This window comes from Neltuma alba, unplaced genomic scaffold (genome assembly GCF_004799145.2).
Source record: "Neltuma alba isolate B1F8T4 unplaced genomic scaffold, ASM479914v2 tig00011601_pilon, whole genome shotgun sequence".
Lineage (NCBI taxonomy): Eukaryota > Viridiplantae > Streptophyta > Magnoliopsida > Fabales > Fabaceae > Neltuma > Neltuma alba.
In genome coordinates, this window is record NW_021636253.1 from 205,693 (window position 1) to 225,199 (window position 19,507).

Consider the following 19,507-nt stretch of genomic DNA (forward strand, 5'->3'; position numbering starts at 1 on the left):
CTTGCGAGATTTCATTTACTTATTTTTGAAAGTATTCAGCAGCCAGAAGTTACTTCATTAGTAGAGAAATTTGAGAAGACGTGAAATAGTACAAATTATACAGTGATGATGTATATATGTAAGTTTACAGAAGATGAAATTAGTCCAATAATAAACGGACGTAAACAAGAAGCAATCGCTCCCTGCAAAGTCCCGCGTTGAGAAAAATAATATATTTGTATTTTATTGACTCTCACTCTTCCATATAGTTGACTTTTATATTATCCAATAATATAATTATATTTCCTGGATGGTTAACCACATGATCTTTGATTTTTCTTATTACTTGATTCAACCAAGTTGGCAAACATATCTTGTTAATCTTTTTTATGAATCATGACCGACTCTCTCTCTATATATAGTCGATCAGGATCAAGGTTGTATCGTCATCCCCACAAATTGCAAACCCTACAAAAACATATGGCTGTCTCTCGAATCTGCTGTGTATTGGCCATCTTCTTCTCTTTGGTTCTTGGCCATTGTGTTCTGAACATTGAAGCCACCCACCATGTTTATAGAAACCTTCAAACTGTATCTTCTTCTTCCTCAAATCAACCTTATAGAACAGGTTACCATTTCCAACCACCCAAGAATTGGATCAACGGTACTTAACTGCTTCATATATCTCTCTCTTTATTCTTCTAATTTAGTTTCATGTTTTGTCATGTCTCTGACTTTTTGCTCTTCTGCTTTCTTTCTCCTGTCATCGGACACGATTTGCTGAAATTGAACTCTGCGTTGTTTGGGTTCTGCAGATCCTAATGGTAACTTCTATCCTCCGAAAGTCCTTCCTATATTTCAGTACTTTTATTATTTTTCGATCAGGCCAGTTCAGAAAATATATCAATGTGACATCAGATTTTGAATCTTGCTTAGTCAAAATGTTTGAAACGTAGAAATTTTAGATCCAGCAAGATGCATATGTATTATTGTAGAAAACCAGCTATCAAAATGCAAGATTTCTTAATGTTCATTCAACGGTAGTTCCAACGCAGGAAATTTCATAAAAATAAGATTAGGAATCAAAACACAGAAATATTCTGTGTTAAAGACAAGACGAATGAAAAGGATTGATGGCCGAATGATATTGAAAGGCCTTTATCCTTGGACACGGTCGTTACATTTCAAGTTATTTTAAATAAGGATGTAGACATAAAATTTATTGTGTATATGTAATTCCAACAAAGCTTTATTAATAAAAATTTGTATGATGTGCTCGTATATTTTTTCTAAAATTAAATTACCAAATGGTCCTTGCAATATTTATTTTATTTTGATTCCTGTAGTCAATGTATTAATAATAAAGAAAGTAGAACAAGAAATACTTTCAGTTTTTGTTTTTGCCAAAAAAAAATGCTTATACCAGATAGAAAATATATGCTTTTGATGTTCTTTATTAAGAATAATAGTCATTTTCTGTATTAATATAAACTGCAATAACAAAAACTATAAAAAGTTATGCTTAACCGAACTCTCAGTTTTTTAAGTTATTCACTCAAATTATGTCTTTGTCCTACACACGTGAGAGGATGGGAAAAGATGACTTTATGCATGACTTTGACGTGCAGGACCAATGAGATACAAAGGGCTATACCATTTGTTCTATCAATACAATCCCAAAGGTGCTGTTTGGGGGAACATTGTGTGGGCTCACTCTATATCAAAGGATCTTGTAAATTGGACCCCACTTAACCCAGCCATCTACCCATCTCGTCCGTCTGATATCAACGGGTGTTGGTCAGGATCGGCCACGATTTTGCCAGATGGCAAGCCCGCCATTTTATATACAGGAATTGACCCGAATAACCAACAAGTCCAAAACTTGGCCTACCCCAAAAATGCCTCGGATCCATATCTTAAGGAATGGATTAAGATCCCTCAGAACCCCTTAATGGCTCCAACCAGGGCTAATGGAATCAATTCTAGCTCATTCAGAGACCCTACCACTGCTTGGTTAGGCAAAGATGGGCACTACAGAGTTCTAATTGGGAACAAAAGGGACACCAGAGGGATGGCACTATTATACAGATCCAAAGATTTTGTACATTGGGTTAAAGCCAAACACCCTCTTTATTCTGCTAAAGGCACTGGAATGTGGGAATGTCCTGATTTGTTCCCAGTTTTGTCTAAGTCCATGTTTGGTGTTGATACTTCCGTTGATGGACCTTTTGTTAGGCACGTGCTTAAGGTTAGTTTGGACGATACAAAACACGATTACTATTTGATTGGGACTTATGATGCCAAGAAGGATAAGTTTATCCCGGATACTGGATTCCAGAATGTTAATTCTGTCTTGAGATATGATTACGGGAAATATTATGCCTCCAAAACTTTTTTTGATGATGCAAAGAAGAGAAGGATCTTGTTAGGCTGGGTCAACGAATCCTCAAGCGTTGCTGATGATATCAAGAAAGGATGGTCAGGGATTCATGTAAGTAATTAACTAACGTTGATAGAAATATATATTTTATAACTTCTATTGCTTTGCACGCAACGAATTTATTGATGCATTCAAAAACGTCAAGTTGAAGACGCAAGGATAGATTAAAATATGAGATAGCCAGCTCATGAAGGTTGAAACGAGAATTCATATATATGCAGAGACGTCAAAGTTGAACCGAATGCAAATATATGCTAGTCTGGTCAAGAGAGAAAATACATGTGGTTTTGAATAATATATAATGGACATGTGGTTTGTAGGCAATTCCAAGGGCAATTTGGCTTCACAAGTCAGGGAAACAGTTGGTGCAATGGCCGGTGGCTGAAATTGAGAAGCTGCGTGCAAATCCAATTAACTGGCCAATCAAAGTGCTTAAGGCCGGTCAGCATCTCCAAGTCACCGCTATCACAGCTGCACAAGTAAGTCTTAAGGAATCTGTTTCTCTGTTTATTTTCTCGGCATCTTAAGTAGCATAGTAATATAGAATAATGAGGCCAGTTTAATAAGATCACGTGAACTCACTTAAAGTATCGGCATGGAAAAGGCAAAAACAAGAGATTTATGTAGACAAGATCCTTCTATGGTGCTTCCGGGGCTGTATTATATATTATATTAAGTAACACTGTATACTACAAAATTTTATATTGAAACGTTGAATATGATAATATCTTTTAGCGTTGGAGCCCCAATAAAATAACTTTTAAGGGGAAAAATCATCATGAAAAAAGTGAAATTTAAAATGTCTAAATGCGCGTAAGAATTTCATATTATATGGTTTTTGGCTGCTAATAATAGAAAAATTCGTAAAAAGACAAATCCTACGTGTCTGGTAGCCAAATTATAGTCATAGTCTAAAATTGGAATGACTGAATAAACATGAAATATATCCGTTTCTGTGTGGGTGTGAACAGGCTGATGTTGAAGTGTCATTCGAGGCAAAGGAGTTAGAGAAAGCGGAAATATTGGAAAAGTGGATGGACCCCCAAGTTTTGTGCAGCAGAAAGGGTGCAGCAATAAAAGGTGGATTAGGACCTTTTGGTTTGCTTGCTTTTGCTTCAAAGGGCTTGAAAGAATATACTGCTGTCTTCTTCCGAATCTTCAAATACCAAAACAAACCTTTAGTCCTTTTCTGCAGTGACCAAAGCAGGTTTGTCCTCATCCTTCTCCTTCTCCTTCCAAAACTTATTCCAATTTGTCAACTCCCAATTATGCTTTGTCCCACATGCAAATTAATGCAATACTTTGACAGGTCTTCATTGAATAAGAACAATGATCTCACCACTTATGGGACCTTCCTTGATGTTGACCCTTATACGGAGAATCTCTCACTTAGAAGCTTGGTGAGTTGCAAATAAATCAATATGGCATCCATAAACTTCATTCTTTGTTGGTTCAAAATCCTTATATAATGAGGGTGATTGTCCATTTTCACAGATTGATCACTCAGTAGTGGAGAGTTTTGGAGGAGAAGGCAAGGCAGTGATCACGGCCAGAGTTTACCCCACATTGGCTATCAATGATGAGGCTCAGATTTATGCCTTCAATTATGGTGCTGCTGATGTTAAGATCACCAGATTGAATGCTTGGAGCATGAAGAAAGCACAAATCAATTGAGACCAAGCACAAAAAAGTGGGATATAATAATACTAGCTAGATTCATTACGAGGAGTATTTTTTAATTTTATAAATGTTCATTTTGCTTGTGCTTCCAAGTATAGTAAAAAAGTTAGATTTTTTTGGGCGATTGTCACTTTGTATTATGATTTGTTCCCTCAAATATAATTAGAGTTTGGGTTTCATCCGCACTCTAGCGTGAATGATTTGTCATTTCTGATATTTCTGACTTTTCAGTCAAACCTTTGTTTATACTTTATACAATCATCTTTTATCTTTTTTTCCCCGATCTTTCCCTCAACAGGGGGAAAAAAAACTCACCAGCCCATAACTTCATACTTATATAAGATTTAAATAGGTGTTTAGTATTAATTGGACCAAATGCCTGACATACTATCATCATTTCATCTAGAGAGAAGTGATGAGTTGCGTATAAATTTTGAGATGAAGAAAGTAGTTCCTTCTGTTCATTTATGTTTTAAGAAGAAAAATGATAAATATGTCCAACTTAATGACAAATAATTAAGTACAGTGAATTGCCCCTAAGAGTGTCATGTCCTATACATGTGAAATAATTAAAATGCCCTTTAGCTAAATTTGACCAACTTTGACTAAACCTTCAGATATTAGGTCTATTTGTGAAAACGTTTAAAAACACTTATAAACACGTTTCATGTAAGCTGAAACAAAATCTCTCTCTCACATGTTTATATTGTACTTCGCAAGTTACAATTAAAAAACTACTTATAAACTATTCTTAATAAACCAATTATTTTTGCTAGCTGGTAGTTGGATGGTGATTGAACCACCACTAACCTGTCATTAGACCACCGTATCGTTGTCAGCAGTAGTGTCAGCAAAGTAATTAAAGTAATAATAACACTTTTATTTTAATAATATTTTACATATCACTGAAATTAATTGTATCAACACTGTTTGATTCTGTGGCAATGAAATTCAAGTCCATAATAATAACACGTCTTCTAGATAAGTACTATTCATTGCCTTTCTGCTTTCTTTAGTCGGCAACCGAACGCGATGTCATATATGTCCCTTTTTCTATTCTTTCCGTATCATGGCGTCTTTAATTCAAACGGTTGCGTAATTTACTGAAAAAAATTCAAACATATATATTACATTTACATACTGATAAAAATTTACACAAGATGACATTAGCTCTAACAAAAAACAAACCTAAACAAACTGCTCCCTGAGAAGTCCCATAAATATTGACTTTTGGGATCTTAAGATGAAGAAGCTCTTAGTCTTTCATATATAGACATTCAAATTCTACTGCATATTATTCAATACTACCTCCGGTCCTAATTATAAGAGCTAGTTAACTAATTTGAAAAGATTAAAGAAATAAGTTAAGTTAGCTATTTGTAATAAATATGTATTGTGTTTCCTAAAATATCCTTACTAATCAAATTTCTTAGCTAGAACTATTGTTATTAAAAGGACTATCTTAGAAAAAAAATACATAAGTATGAGAGATAAAGTAGATTGGGATCTTATAATTAGGATCAAAATAAAAGTCAAATAAGGTCTTATATTAAGGACCGGAGGTAGTACATGTTAATTTCTGTGGATGCTTCTCCCGCATGATCTTTGATCATTTTTCTTATTTCTTAATTCAAACAAGTTGGCAGTATTCATATCAGGTCAACTCATTTCTTGATTCCGAATGCTCATTTCTTACGACTCAACTCTCTGTATAGTAGATCGAGGTCGAGCTTCTTCCATTATTATTCCCACAAATTACAAACTCTACAGCAATGGCTGTCTATCAGATCAGTGTATTGGCGATCTTCTATTACATTCTTGGGCATTGTGTTTTTATTAATAACATTGAAGCCACCCACCAAGTTTACAGAAACCTTCAAAGTGTGTCTTCTTCTTCTTCCCCCTCAAATCAACCTTACAGAACTGCTTACCACTTCCAACCTCCCAAGAATTGGATAAACGGTATTCAACAAAGTCCTTTTCTTTTCCTGATTATTTTCCTTGTTACTCTCTTTCTTCTTTCGATGTTTTGTCGTATCTCTTACATTATGTTCTCTTGCTTTCTTTCTGTCCTGTCATTGGACATGATATATGTGCGTTGAAATGGACCTCTGTGTTTTGGCCCTTCAGATCCCAATGTTTAGTTCTATTCTCTTTCCTTCTTATATACAGCTTTCCAGTTCGAATAATATGATATTTTATGAATGTGACTGCATATATATGTTGAATGGAGCTTAGTTAAAATGTTTGAGATGCAGAAAATCTGCCGTCCAACGGGTAAATATTCGAAAACTTGGGACGTCTCATCGAAGTTGCAAAATTTCTAATAGAAATTTGATTTTTCACGCAATCCATAAAATTTTCGTGTGACTTCTGTGCAGTTCCTGTGCATATTTCATGCAGTTTTCAAACGAATTTTGTTGAATTTCCATACAGTATATGAGGTTGTCAATGCTAGTCACTTGCAGATGCTTTTTTATATACTTTTATTACACAACTGTCTTGGTAAAAAAAAAAAAAACACAACTGTCATCTTCATATTAATATAACCGGTGACCAAATTAAAAAAAATCTAAATAATTGTGCTTAAAAAACAACTAAGGGAATACACGAAAGGTTGAAGATGTCCACATGCAAGTGGGTTCTTTATCCAATGTATGCCATAGGTGGAAAAGTTGACTTTTATACGTCAATTTTATGCGCAGGACCAATGAGATACAAAGGTTTATACCATTTGTTCTATCAATACAATCCCAAAGGCTCTGTTTGGGGGAACATTGTGTGGGCTCACTCTGTGTCAAATGATCTTGTAAATTGGACCCCACTTGACTTAGCCATCTACCCATCTTAGCCGTCTGATATCAATGGATGCTGGTCAGGATCCGCCACAATTCTTCCAAATGGCAAACCTGCCATCCTATACTCGGGAATTGACCCAAATAACCAACAAGTTCAAAACTTGGCCTTACCCAAAAATGCCTCGGACCCATTCCTTAGAGAATGAGTTAAGACCCCAAAGAACCCCTTAATGGCTCCAACTACGGCCAACAAAATCAATTCTAGCTTATTCAGAGATCCCACCACTGCTTGGTTAGGCAAAGATGGGTACTATAGAGTCCTAATTAGGAACCAAAAAGAGACTACAGGAAGGGCACTCTTATATAGAAGTAAAGATTTTGTGAACTGGGTTGAAGCCAAACACCCTCTTTACTCAGCTAAAGGCACTGGAATGTGGGAGTGTCCTGATTTCTTTCCAGCTGTGTCTAAATCCATGTCTGGCATTGATACATCTGTCAATGGACCTAATGTTAGGCATGTGCTTAAGGTTAGTTTGGGTAGTAAATTGCACGATTACTATATGATTGGTAGTTATGATGTGAAGAAGGACAAGTTTATTCCAGACACGGGGTTGCAGAGTATCGAATCTGTCTCGAGGTATGATTATGGAAAATATTATGCCTCCAAAACGTTTTATGATGATGCAAAGAAGAGAAGGGTCATGTTAGGCTGGGTCAACGAATCCTCAAGTGTTGCAGATGATATCAAGAAAGGATGGTCAGGGATCCATGTAAGTTAATAAATTAATGGGTACATGATTAAACTAATGATAATGGGCTGAATCTAGCTAGAATCCATGTGCAGAGTCCAGATAGATAGATAAAATATTTTGAACGCATGTGGTGTGCAGGCAATTCCAAGGGCAATTTGGCTTCACAAGTCGGGAAAACAGTTGGTGCAATGGCCAGTGGTTGAAATTGAGAGGCTTCGGGCAAACCCAATCAGCTGGCCAATCAAAGTGCTCAAGGCTGGTCGACATCTCCAAGTCACTGGTGTCACTGCTGCACAAGTAAGTCTCAAAAACCGGCCTTCTTTTGGTCCCAAAAAAACAAGAGAGAACCCGCCTTCTTTATTTATTTATTTTATATATTAATTATCTATATATGCAATTATGCATAGGCTGATGGACAAGATCTATCTAGACAGATAATATTTACTTATTTTATTTAGAATTATAATCAAGTCCTAAAGAAGAGAAATAATTACTAAAAAATCCTAATAACAATTTGAGTAGCTTGTAATGATAAGTTTTAGAGTAGAGAATGACCATATTTAAAACTTGTTTTGTAATTTTTTTCTTTCTTGAGATCTCATTGTGATTCTCCTTTTTAATATTTTGCTGCTACAGATAATGCTGCATGTTTGGTATCTATACTAGTTATAGTCTAAAACTGCTAAGGTTGAATTGACATGAAATTTGTTATTTTTTGGTTCGGAATGATCAGGCTGATGTTGAAGTTTCCTTTGAAGCAAAGGAGTTTGAGAAGGCAGAAGTATTGGAAAATTCGATGGACCCTCAAGTTTTGTGCAGCAAAAAGGGTGCATCAGTAAAAGGTGGATTAGGACCTTTTGGCTTGCTTGCTTTTGCTTCAAAGGACTTGAAAGAATACACTGCTGTCTTCTTTAGAATCTTCAAACACCAACACAAACCTTTGGTCCTTTTCTGTAGTGATCAAAGCAGGTTTGTCCAAAACTGATACCGATTTGTCAATTCCCAATTATGCTTTGCCTCTCCACATGCAAATAATGCAATACTTTGACAGGTCTTCATTGAATAACATCAATGATCTCACCACTTATGGCACCTTCCTTGATGCTGACCCTTATCAGAAGAATCTGTCACTTAGAAGCTTGGTATGATGGGTTGCAAAAAATCAATGACATCCATAAACTTCATTCATTATTGTTTCAAGATCCTTGTATAATAATGTGTGTGCTTTGTCCATATTTTCACAGATTGATCACTCAGTAGTGGAGAGTTTTGGAGGAGAAGGCAAGGCAGTGATCACAGCAAGAGTCTACCCAACATTGGCAATCAATGATGAGGCTCAACTCTATGCCTTCAATTATGGTGCTGCTGATGTTAAGATCACCAGATTGAATGCTTGGAGCATGAAGAAAGCACAAATCAATTGAGAGGTAGCACAAAAATGTGGGATCATCAATATGACCAAGTTTGACATAAGTTTGTACGGAGTATTTATATTTTTTAGAATTATAAATTAATCAGATAAGTATATATATTTTTGGTTGTCTTTTTTCCTCACTAGATGTTACTTTTCCAAATTTAAAGATTTATTTTTATTATTATAATTTTTTTAGTCTATATTATTTAAAACATATATAATTTTTTATGACTGATTTGACCATAATTCGGCAGTGCCTCACATCACGGCATGGCGCATTAAGAAATCCCAACTGAATGGAAGCTAAGCACCAAAAATTTGTGCTCCATTGCTTTTAAAGGTTTTTTAGGGGGTGTTTGGCAATTGCTCCAGAAGTGCTTCTGAGTCCCAAATCAAGGTTTGGGTTCAGTGGTTGCCAAACACCTTGTTTTTTTCAAGAAAACTATGATTTGAGTCAAAACCTTGGTTTTTGGACAAGCTGATGGCCTTTGCTTTTGAGATGAAAAATTATGGCTGTTGGAGTAATAATTACTCCTGTCAGAGGTGAAAAATGAAAAACATACTTTTCTCCCTCACTCCTTCGCCATCGCCCCTTCTGTGATTTTTTTTTTTAGCCAAAGCCCTTTCTATGAAATTTTCCAAAACATATCCGGATCATTTTCATAAAAAAAAAATAGTACTCCCCTTTAGTCCCCTCCCATCTCCACCATTAATAAATATCAACCATCTTACAAAATATGCCTCAAATGCTTATATATAACAATCTTTCAGATTTCTGCTGCCCTTCGCATCCTTTTCCCCTCCAGTAACCTCAAAATATATATACACATATTAATTATTTATTAATTATATTTTCTTATATATTAATTATGTTGGTAAAAAATATATTATTAACAAATTTATTTTTTCAAATTCAAATATATTATAAAATCTATTTTTATGTAATTATCATATTAATTTATTTTTTTAGCAATTTGCACATATAAAAAGTGTTTCTCATAACAACTATCCAAACACTCTCACTTTATCAGAATCACTTTTTCACAAAATCTATTCTTTCAAGAATCTATTCTTCAGAAGCTATCCTCCAAACCATGGTTTGGTTTTATTCAAATACCATCTTAATCAGTTAAACTTTTAGATTCGGCTAATGAACTATTGTAATAGAAATTATTTAGGAATGCTCTTATTGGGGGGGGGGATATTTAGGAATGCGTTGCTATATTTTCCAGATGATTGTCACATTGTAATACTATTCAATTTGTTTCCTCAGGTTTAACCGAAATTCCGCTTTGATCCATCCCCCAGCATGAGTCATTTGGCTTTGAACCATGAAATTCTTAATTTCCCCGCTTCCAAGACTGACAAGAGGGTATTTGGATAGAAACTAAACCATGATTTCAGAAGTGTATTTATGGATTACGAAGTAAACATGTGAAGGAAGTTATCTCGTTTTGCGGAAAAGTACTTTTGAAATCGCGGTTATAAGAATGCCAAACACCCTCAAAAACAAACTTGAGGGCAAAAAACAAATTTAACCGATACGATATTAAATATCGTAAATTTTATGGTAAAAGGTTAATTAACCATTATAATTCTTTCTAACCGCCACTGTAAATTACCCAACTTGAGCCGAAGCCGAGATGGAGTGGCCTCGAAGGGGAAATCCATGGGGGTCGAGGTCGAAGGCGAAGATGGTACCAAACTCGTTTTGGGAACCTCTGGTAATATATTGTTTGGACGAGGCTCAGGGTTTAACACCAACGCCCGCACCGTTTCTCGCCGTCACGTTTCGTTCCAACTGAGAAGCTCGCTTGAGAAGAGCGATGCCGCAGGAGAGCCTAGGTTTCGTTTGAAGTTATAGGAAAGAACCCCATTTGGGTGTTTAGCAAGAACGATGGAGGAATTCGGATATTCAGGAAGTTCGAGAGGGGTGAGATGGAGGTTGGCGACCGTTTCTGTTTGTCTGGGAAGGCGCCCGTTTGGTTCGATTTGAAAGAGAGTAAAGTTCAAGAGGGAAAGAAGAAGACTGTTTCGCATATTGAGGAGGAGGTTTCCGAGTGTTCAAGTAATGGGCTTGACATTGAAGACATTGATGTTTCAGGAATTGATCCTGTTAAAGGTAATGAGCCGTTGACTAAATCTGTAATTTCTCTATACTCTGTTTTCCTGATAAGATAGGTCATTTGGATGAATTCAAGTCTAGTTTCAGGACTATAAATTTTTTGTTTTTAAAGATTGTTCATTGTTTTGATTTGGCTGTGTTCAATTGATAATCTAACTTCAAAATCGAATTAACCAAGGCCATTAGCTTTTTCCATCTAGTGAACAAATTCGAAAGATGCTGTGTGGACTCTGCAATACATATCTGTAAATGAAACTGAATGTACTGTACATTATATGAATTTGTTGATAAGGACCAACTCTGCAGAAAACGAACCTGGTTAAGCAACCAAATAAAAAAATGATAAATAACATAACAGGATCAAAATACTAATTTAATCAAAACTGGGGGTGCACATATTTTACTGTATTCTTTGTCCATTTTTCCTCCTTTAATGCTTGCCTCCACACCCCCTCCCCCACCAACCCCGATAATGGAATGATGATCAACAATTTTTATTTTTCTTCGGACGACATGACTTCTTGGAAATAGTACCAACAATGAAATTTTTTCCATTGGAAAGAAAATAATTTGTTATGTTGGTCATTGATTAACAATATAGTGGAATTTAGTTATTTACTGTGGCAAATTTTGTGATTACAGAGTTTGGTTTTGTTGTGATGGGGCACGAGTTTGACCACTATCCCAAGGACAAGATCCTCAATGTGAAGAGTTGGAACTGGTTCCTGGAGGAACCTAACAAGGATGATGAAGATGAGGATGATTTTGAAGAGAAGAGGGCGACCATCAGAAGAAAGCGAAAGAAAGCTAAAGACAACAAAGATGAAGATGATGACTGGACTGTGGAAAGTGAAGAGGATACAAACGTTGTCGCAAGCGTGAGGAAAGTAAGAGGATCTGGGTACTCTACTCGGTCAAAAGACCAAAATAAACAAACCAAGGACAGCGAAGGTGGTAAAAGTTCTGGACGAAAGAAAGCTCCTGGCGTGGATGAAACTGTTGAAGATGAAGAAGATGAGACATTGGGAGGCTTCATTGTTGATGATGAAGAAGAGGATCAAGAAGTGGAAAACAGTGAAGGGGGGGAGGAGGAGGAGGAGGAGGAGGAGGAGTTGGAGCTTGAAGAAGATGAGGTGCAGGATTAATATTGAAAGAGTGAACAGACTACTGGACAGTGAATGCATATTGTAGGCTTTGTAATGTCAAATGTCAATACTACTACTCTTATGTGTTTTGCTGCATCATTACATCATTTTGTGTTTCATGTTTTGGTTTGAAAAGAATAGTGTATTTTAAGTTAACTATTCAATATGGTAATATATTTGTTTAGTTTAATAGTAGGCAGCACTTTTTGATGTGAAATTCATTGTTCAAGCCGTTAAGTCTAATTGAATTGTTATGCTGCTGAAAGATATACCATGCTTGCTGGAACTGAAAGATTTTCCGAAACCCTCAAGCCTCACCCTGCCTCTTACAAAATGCTATGGCTTTGGCTGCATGGGCATCTGGTTTGCCTGACCCGAGGTATCTATCAGATTTGAGAAACAAAAAAGTAGATATATGTTATATTGACGAACTTTCCTTAAGGCACTGCTAAATTGGAAATCAAAGTTTCTGCAACTCCAATCTCTCTGAGATTAATTAATTTCCATCGTCTCTCTTATCACTTTATGTTAAGTCTTCTTTTTCTAATTTTCTGGTGTATCTATGCCTGCTATTTCCTTAGCACTGATTTGGCTAGCCCGTGATATTTTTTTGGTTAATTAAACGACATAAGAGAAAGAAAAACCTTCTGCTCCAGGTACACTTACTCTCAGTCAGTCCACGTTCGGCAGCAAGTTGAGGAGGAAGAAAATGTACGGGATGACTCGCGCTCTTGTGGTAATGGTATGTTGTTCTGTAAGGTTGACTTGATTCAGTGCAGACACAGTGGTGGCCGAGAATTAAGTAGGAGATGGCCAATATATAGACTAGAGAGATGGCTAGTGTGTTTTCTGCACATCTGAGACATGAGAATGGAAGTTACGAGTCACAACGGTGACACAGGTATTATTTAACAACAACAAAAACTGAAGCTTATGTTACACAACCAAATCAGTGTCAAGGAAGTAGCAGCCGCGGAAATTTCAGAGAATGAGAAAAGGAAGAAGGCGAAAACTACAAAATCCAAGTTTGAGTGACCTGAGAAACTAAAGTAACAGAAATGCAAATAATGAAGAATTAGATCCGAAGGGATTTCTGTTGTGAGGACTCAGACTAAGAGAACCTAGGCCGCAATATGAAGCGCGGAGGACGAGGGGGCCGATAATTATATAATGAGGGCGGGCATGCCATAGCGAGGGTATATGAGTCATTTTAAATATTTTTATAACGATTTCGTCCTTAATAATAATTTCAATTTTCAAGGGATTTTAAACTAAGTAGTCTTAAATCTTGGCCATTCAACATAATTATCCCTTGTCAAGTCTGCACATAACATTTAATTAAGGTATTAGGTTCAAATCTTCATGTATCCACATTTTTACTACCCACACTAGTTCAGATCCGCATTGGATAGGAGGATAAGTATGTTTAATAAAATAATATATTGTTTATATGACACTAACTTGGGAGTTTATGGCATAAGCTCAACTGATATCTGACATTATTTGGCCGCCCCATTTCTCATCTTGGGAATGGCAGAGCAAGGGAAAAATACAGAAAAAGTCAATTGGGAAATTATCTACCGCTAGTATTACTATTATTACTACTACTACAATATATTTTTAATATTTAAAAATACAAATTCAAATGAAAGTAATTTTTGGGATTGCTATTAAATTACAATAATTGAATTAAAATATAGTGAGATTTATTTAGAGACAATTTAATATTTTTAAATTTATATTATAATATTTAGTCGTCTTAAATATTACAACTTTGAAACTTCTCTTCAATAAATATAGTTTTTTTCATTAGTTTATTGCTCTAATTTTCTTGCTATAAGTGAAAAGGTAGGAGCTAATAATGTGAGGTTATAAGCGGATTAAACTTGTAAGCTCCTATAGGAGAGGTCTCATATATTAAAATAAACGTTTGAAATGACACATACACCCTCATTGCATGTCTTTAAATTCAATAACTCATCGATCGTCACCTTCATCTCCGACTTCGGATTGCTCCAGTCGCTAGTCTCCCAGAACAACCTCACGGCACCACCACCTTTGGTTCTCTGAATCTGAGTCTTCCGAAACAGAAAACCCCTTCAAATCCAATCCTTCGGTACTTGCATTTCTAATCTGATTGTGTAATGAAGCTTCAGCTTTTGTTGTTATTATAATTATAATACCTATGTGTATGTTTTCAGATTCCAATATACTATATGTACCGTCGTGATTCATGTATAACTATCATTCTAAATCTGTCAAATCTGCAGAAACACTAAAACAACGGCCATCTCTCCAGTCTGTGTATTGGCCATCTCCTTTTTCGTTGTTGCCCACTGTGTCCACAACGTTAACACCGAATCATCAAGGCAACCCTATAGAACTGCCTTCCACTTTCAACCGCCCAAAAACTGGATCAACGGTATATACTCTACCTCCTTTCCTTTCTTTATTTTCCTCTCTTTCAATGTTTGTTGTCTCATATTTCTCACACTTTGTTCTTTTCGTCTCTTTGTTTTGTCATTTTTGACATGGTACGTTGAAAATGGACATCCGGGCGTGTTTTGCAGATCCCACTGGTTACTTCTATACCCTTTGCTTTGTTTCTTTCTTCTTTCTTCTTCTTCCTTTTTTTTTTTTTAATTTTTTTTTATCAAGTCTAGCTGCGCATTACGTATTTAATTAATGTATTATTTATACAACAATCAACTTGAGAGTTTATGGCTTGAAGCTCAACTTCCATCTATCATTATTTGGCAGCCCCATTTCCCATTTTGGGAAAGGCGAGGTAAGAGAGAAATATTGAAAAACGCAATTGGAAAATATCTGGTATTATTAAATTATATAAAAATGGGGCTTTTGTAATGCCTAAATTTAGCTATATTATTGCTTAAATATGATGACAAGACTTGAGAGCTCCTAGGAGCGCATTGTTTAGACGTGATTGCAGCAGAGATTTGTAACTTTGTTGTCTGCCAACTCATTGTTTAGAGTCAATTATATATTATCAAATATATATAATACATGAGGTCCAAAATAAACAAAAATATATTTCAAATCGTGTGTTTGTGTATTTTCTTCGAGTGAATCTTATAACCACTTTTATATATGTTCAGGGCCTATGAGATTCAAGGGGTTGTATCACTTGTTCTACCAGTACAACCCCGAAGGTGCTGGGTGGGTTCGGGGGAAGATAGTGTGGGGCCATTCAGTATCAAAGGATCTCGTTGATTGGACCATATTAGACACCGCCATCTATCCATCTGAGCCATTTGACATCAATGGTACCTGGTCAGGATCGACCACGATTCTTCCAAGTGGCAAGCCTGCCATTTTATATACTGGAGTTGACCTACACAAACTTCAAGTCCAAAACTTGGCCTTCTCAAAAAATGCCTCAGATCCATACCTCAAGGAATGGGTTAAGATCCCTCAGAACCCCTTAATGGCTCCAACTAGGGCTAATGGAATCAATTCAAGCTCATTCAGGGACCCTACCACTGCTTGGTTAGGCAAAGATGGGCACTATAGAGTCCTAGTTGGGAATCAAAGGAACACTAGAGGGGTGGCTTTATTATACAGAAGTAAAGATTTTGTGAACTGGGTTAAAGCCAAACACCTTATTCATTCCGCTAAAGGCACTGGAATGTGGGAGTGTCCTGATTTCTTTCCAGTGTTGTCTAACTCCACGTTTGGCGTTTATACTTCTGTTGATGGACCTTTTGTTAGGCATGTACTTAAGGTCAGTTTGGACGATTATAAACATGATTGCTATCTCATTGGGACTTATGATGCTAAGAAGGATAAGTTTGTCCCGGATACCGGATTCCAAAATGTTGATTCTGTCTTGAGATATGATCATGGAAAATATTATGCTTCCAAAACGTTTTTTGATGATGCAAAGAAGAGGAAGGATCTTGTTAGGCTGGGTCAACGAATCCTCAATCGATGCTGTTTATCTCAATAGCGGATGGTCAGGAATACATGTAAGTGGACGGTATATTTATATTGCTTTAAAACAAATTCATTGATACTTTTAAAAATGTCAGGTTGAAGACGTGTGTATCTAGAACTTCTCTATCTATATTTAGTGCGAAATTGAACCAAAATAAATTTACTAAACAGAATGTTTTGAATTACTTATAACATGTGACTTGTAGGCCATACCAAGGGCGATTTGGCTACACAAGTCAGGGAATCAGTTGGTGCAATGGCCGTTGGTCAAAATTGCGAAGCTGCGAGCAAAACCAATCAGCTGGGCAACCAGGGTGCTCAAGGTTGGCCAACACATCCAAGTTACTGGCGTCACAGCTGCGCAAGTAAATCTTAAGAACCCTCCTTTACGTTTATTATAATAAATAATTTGGAATAATCAGTTTGAGATGAGTTTAACACATGTGGAGGCTGATGTTGAAGTTTCATTTGAAGCAAATGAGTTTGGGAAGGCAGAAGTGTTGGATTACTGGGTGAAGCCTCAGCTTCTTTGCAGCAGAAAGGGTGCAGCAGTAAGAGGTGGTCTGGGACCTTTTGGCTTGCTTGTGTTTGCTTCAGAAGACTTGAAAGAATACACCGCCGTGTTCTTCAGAATCTTCATGCATCAACGCAAACCTTTGGTCCTCTTCTGTAGGGATCAAAGCAGGTTTGTGCCCTCCCCTTTACAAATTAAACTTGTATCAATTCGTTAATTTCTCCGATCCTTATCTCACATAGAGAAGCAAAAATTTGACAGGTCTTCATTGAATAATGATCTCACCACTTATGGGACCTTCCTTGATGTTGACCCTTATCAGGAGAGTCTCTCACTCAGAAGCTTGGTATGAGTTGCAATAAATCACTATCCTATCCATAAGCTTCATTCTTTGTTATTTCAAGATCCTTATATAATAGTGTTTGTGATTGCCCATTATTTTTCACAGATAGATCACTCAGTAGTGGAGAGTTTTGGAGGAGAAGGCAAGGCAGTGATCACGGCCAGAGTTTACCCCACATTGGCCATCAATGATGAGGCTCACCTTTATGTCTTCAGTTATGGCGCTGCTGACGTTAAGATCACCACATTGAATGCTTGGAGTATGAAGAAGGCGCATATCACTTGAAACTAGCTAGGCACAAAAAAACAGTGGGATCCGTATGACCATGGTCGACACAATTTTGTGTGGATGTTTTCTAAAATTTTAAATTATCAAATGAATATATACATTTTGGATGCATGGAGTGCCAATAAATATTGTCTCTCTTACGATATACTGTGTTACGTACTTTTCTTTATATTTAATTATTTATTTTGTTGTTGTATATATATATATTTTCATTTTAAGCCTATGTTCATATTAATTTATTCATGATTAGTTTGACCGACTGGGGCCTCAGCTTGTTCAATTATCAGTATGATATTTTTTATACAGATTTTAAGAAATAGTGAAAGAGCATAGATGATCGGATATGATGCTTCTGGAGTAGCTGAAAATTTCTTTCCCTTGTTAGGAATATTCCCTTGGACCTGTTTTTTTTTTTTTTTCCGTTTTCATTTTCCACCGTTGGATGTATCCAAGGACCAATATTTATTTATTTGTGATTTTCTAAAGTTTTGTCAAATTTTTCTAGACCATTTGATTTATTGTACGGTCTAGATTGTGAAGGAGAGATATGATTGGGGTATAACCTTTGATGAAAAGAATTCAAGTCCTGAAATCTCATGGAATCAATTTCAGTGCTCATCACAGTAATAAATATTATGATAAGTAAAATCTACACTACTCAAATACATTTTTAATAATTTAGATTTAAAATTTTCAACTAATAATTTTTAAATAAAGAAATTATTTTTTTAGAAACTAACAGTTAAAGAATTACATCCATTTGGGATTATCTATCTATTAAAGGTAAATATTTTTTTTAAAAAAACCAACATAAAAAATTAAATCTCAATCGTCTATGTTAAATTTAAATAGTTAAGATTTAATAAGTATTATGGTGCTCATCACTGCGATGAGCACCGAAACTAGTTCCGAAATCTCATTCCGTATCTTAATTTGTGCCAACATAACTTAATCATTTTTTAAAAGTATTTAATATATGCGTACAAAAAGATTGGATGAACATCTATACTATTATTTTATTAGTATTTTCATGTAAGAATGTTTTTCAGAGTTTTAAAGCGGAAATATAAAATATTATCTTTATTAATTAGATCTTTGTTATCAGGCATTTGGATTCTTATAGCAATAGCCTAACAATAGCAACAGTAACGTCAGCAAGATCACGCAGAGCTTTGTTTTCGTTTGTAAGCGGAGAAGTGCTGCCAGAAAATCCTTCATCGCAAACTTTAGCGTCGAGTCCCATAGAAGTTGCACCTTCTTCTGCAAATTTTGGGTTTCCTAATTCCAGAGCTCGATCGATTTTTGGAACAAATACATCTATCATGATCTTGTATGACTCAGCACATGATCTTAGTGCCTTCTCTTGCTTTGGCTCTAAATGTTCACTTTTCAGGAGCTGGTTGATCTTATTACTTGTACTCTTCACTTTTGCCGTCATGACTTTGTTCATAATTAGAGCTAATCCTGTGTGAATAATCAGGGTTTTAGTTTTTTTATTTATTCGACGATTAATGAAAAGAGAAGAACCATAGGGTGATTGATTAGTGTTTGTGCGTTTACCTGCGACATCAGCGTTGGAGCTAGCAGGATCGGATTTGAGAGAATGAACGCAGAGATTATAGTTAGGAGTCTGCATGCAGGTGGCCTCAGGTTATTATTGCAATGGCTGGGTGATAATATGGAGATTATTGTAGTCATAGTAAAGATGATCATTAGCGTTTGAGATTTGAGGTTCTTCATGATGATGAAGAAAATGGATGAGAGGTATGGAGATTGTATTGTATTTCCCAAAATTGAAGGATGCTCGGCCTTCTTCAGCTGGGGCTGTTTATATAGCAGGCCGACAACCACTACAATGATGAATTTGGATCTCGCAATTAATAATGCGGTGCCTTTTTAGCAATTAAAATTTTAATGTTCTTAAATGTCATTAATACACCTCCTAAATCATTAATGGTCATTTTTTCATTCTAAAATAGTGATCTGATTATAAGGTAGAGAGAATTTTTTTTTGGTCATATTAATAAGTCACATTATTATCCTTCATTTATTATTTGTATAGACTTTGAACTTTT

General features: G+C 35.9%; 2 protein-coding genes and 2 pseudogenes across 2 annotated transcripts; 3 read left to right on the plus strand and 1 right to left on the minus strand.

Moving 5' to 3' along the window:
* Window positions 1-439: 439 nt before the first annotated feature.
* Window positions 440-4,103, plus strand: LOC114715602 (beta-fructofuranosidase, cell wall isozyme-like). The gene is made up of 7 exons (XM_028900460.1): window positions 440-643; window positions 795-803; window positions 1,608-2,470; window positions 2,740-2,898; window positions 3,391-3,626; window positions 3,729-3,819; window positions 3,914-4,103. Exons 1-7 carry the CDS (start codon window positions 460-462, stop codon window positions 4,091-4,093), a joined length of 1,722 nt encoding a protein of 573 aa, XP_028756293.1. The 5' UTR covers window positions 440-459; the 3' UTR covers window positions 4,094-4,103.
* Window positions 4,104-5,871: 1,768 nt separating this feature from the next.
* Window positions 5,872-9,073, plus strand: LOC114715626 (beta-fructofuranosidase, cell wall isozyme-like; annotated as a pseudogene).
* A 5,612-nt stretch (window positions 9,074-14,685) lies between these two features.
* LOC114715627 (beta-fructofuranosidase, cell wall isozyme-like) lies at window positions 14,686-17,429 on the plus strand (annotated as a pseudogene).
* A 1,120-nt stretch (window positions 17,430-18,549) lies between these two features.
* On the minus strand, window positions 18,550-18,870 carry LOC114715589 (cell wall / vacuolar inhibitor of fructosidase 1-like). Its single transcript, XM_028900451.1, has one exon. The coding sequence runs from the start codon at window positions 18,868-18,870 to the stop codon at window positions 18,550-18,552; it is 321 nt and encodes a 106-aa protein (XP_028756284.1).
* Window positions 18,871-19,507: the final 637 nt, after the last annotated feature.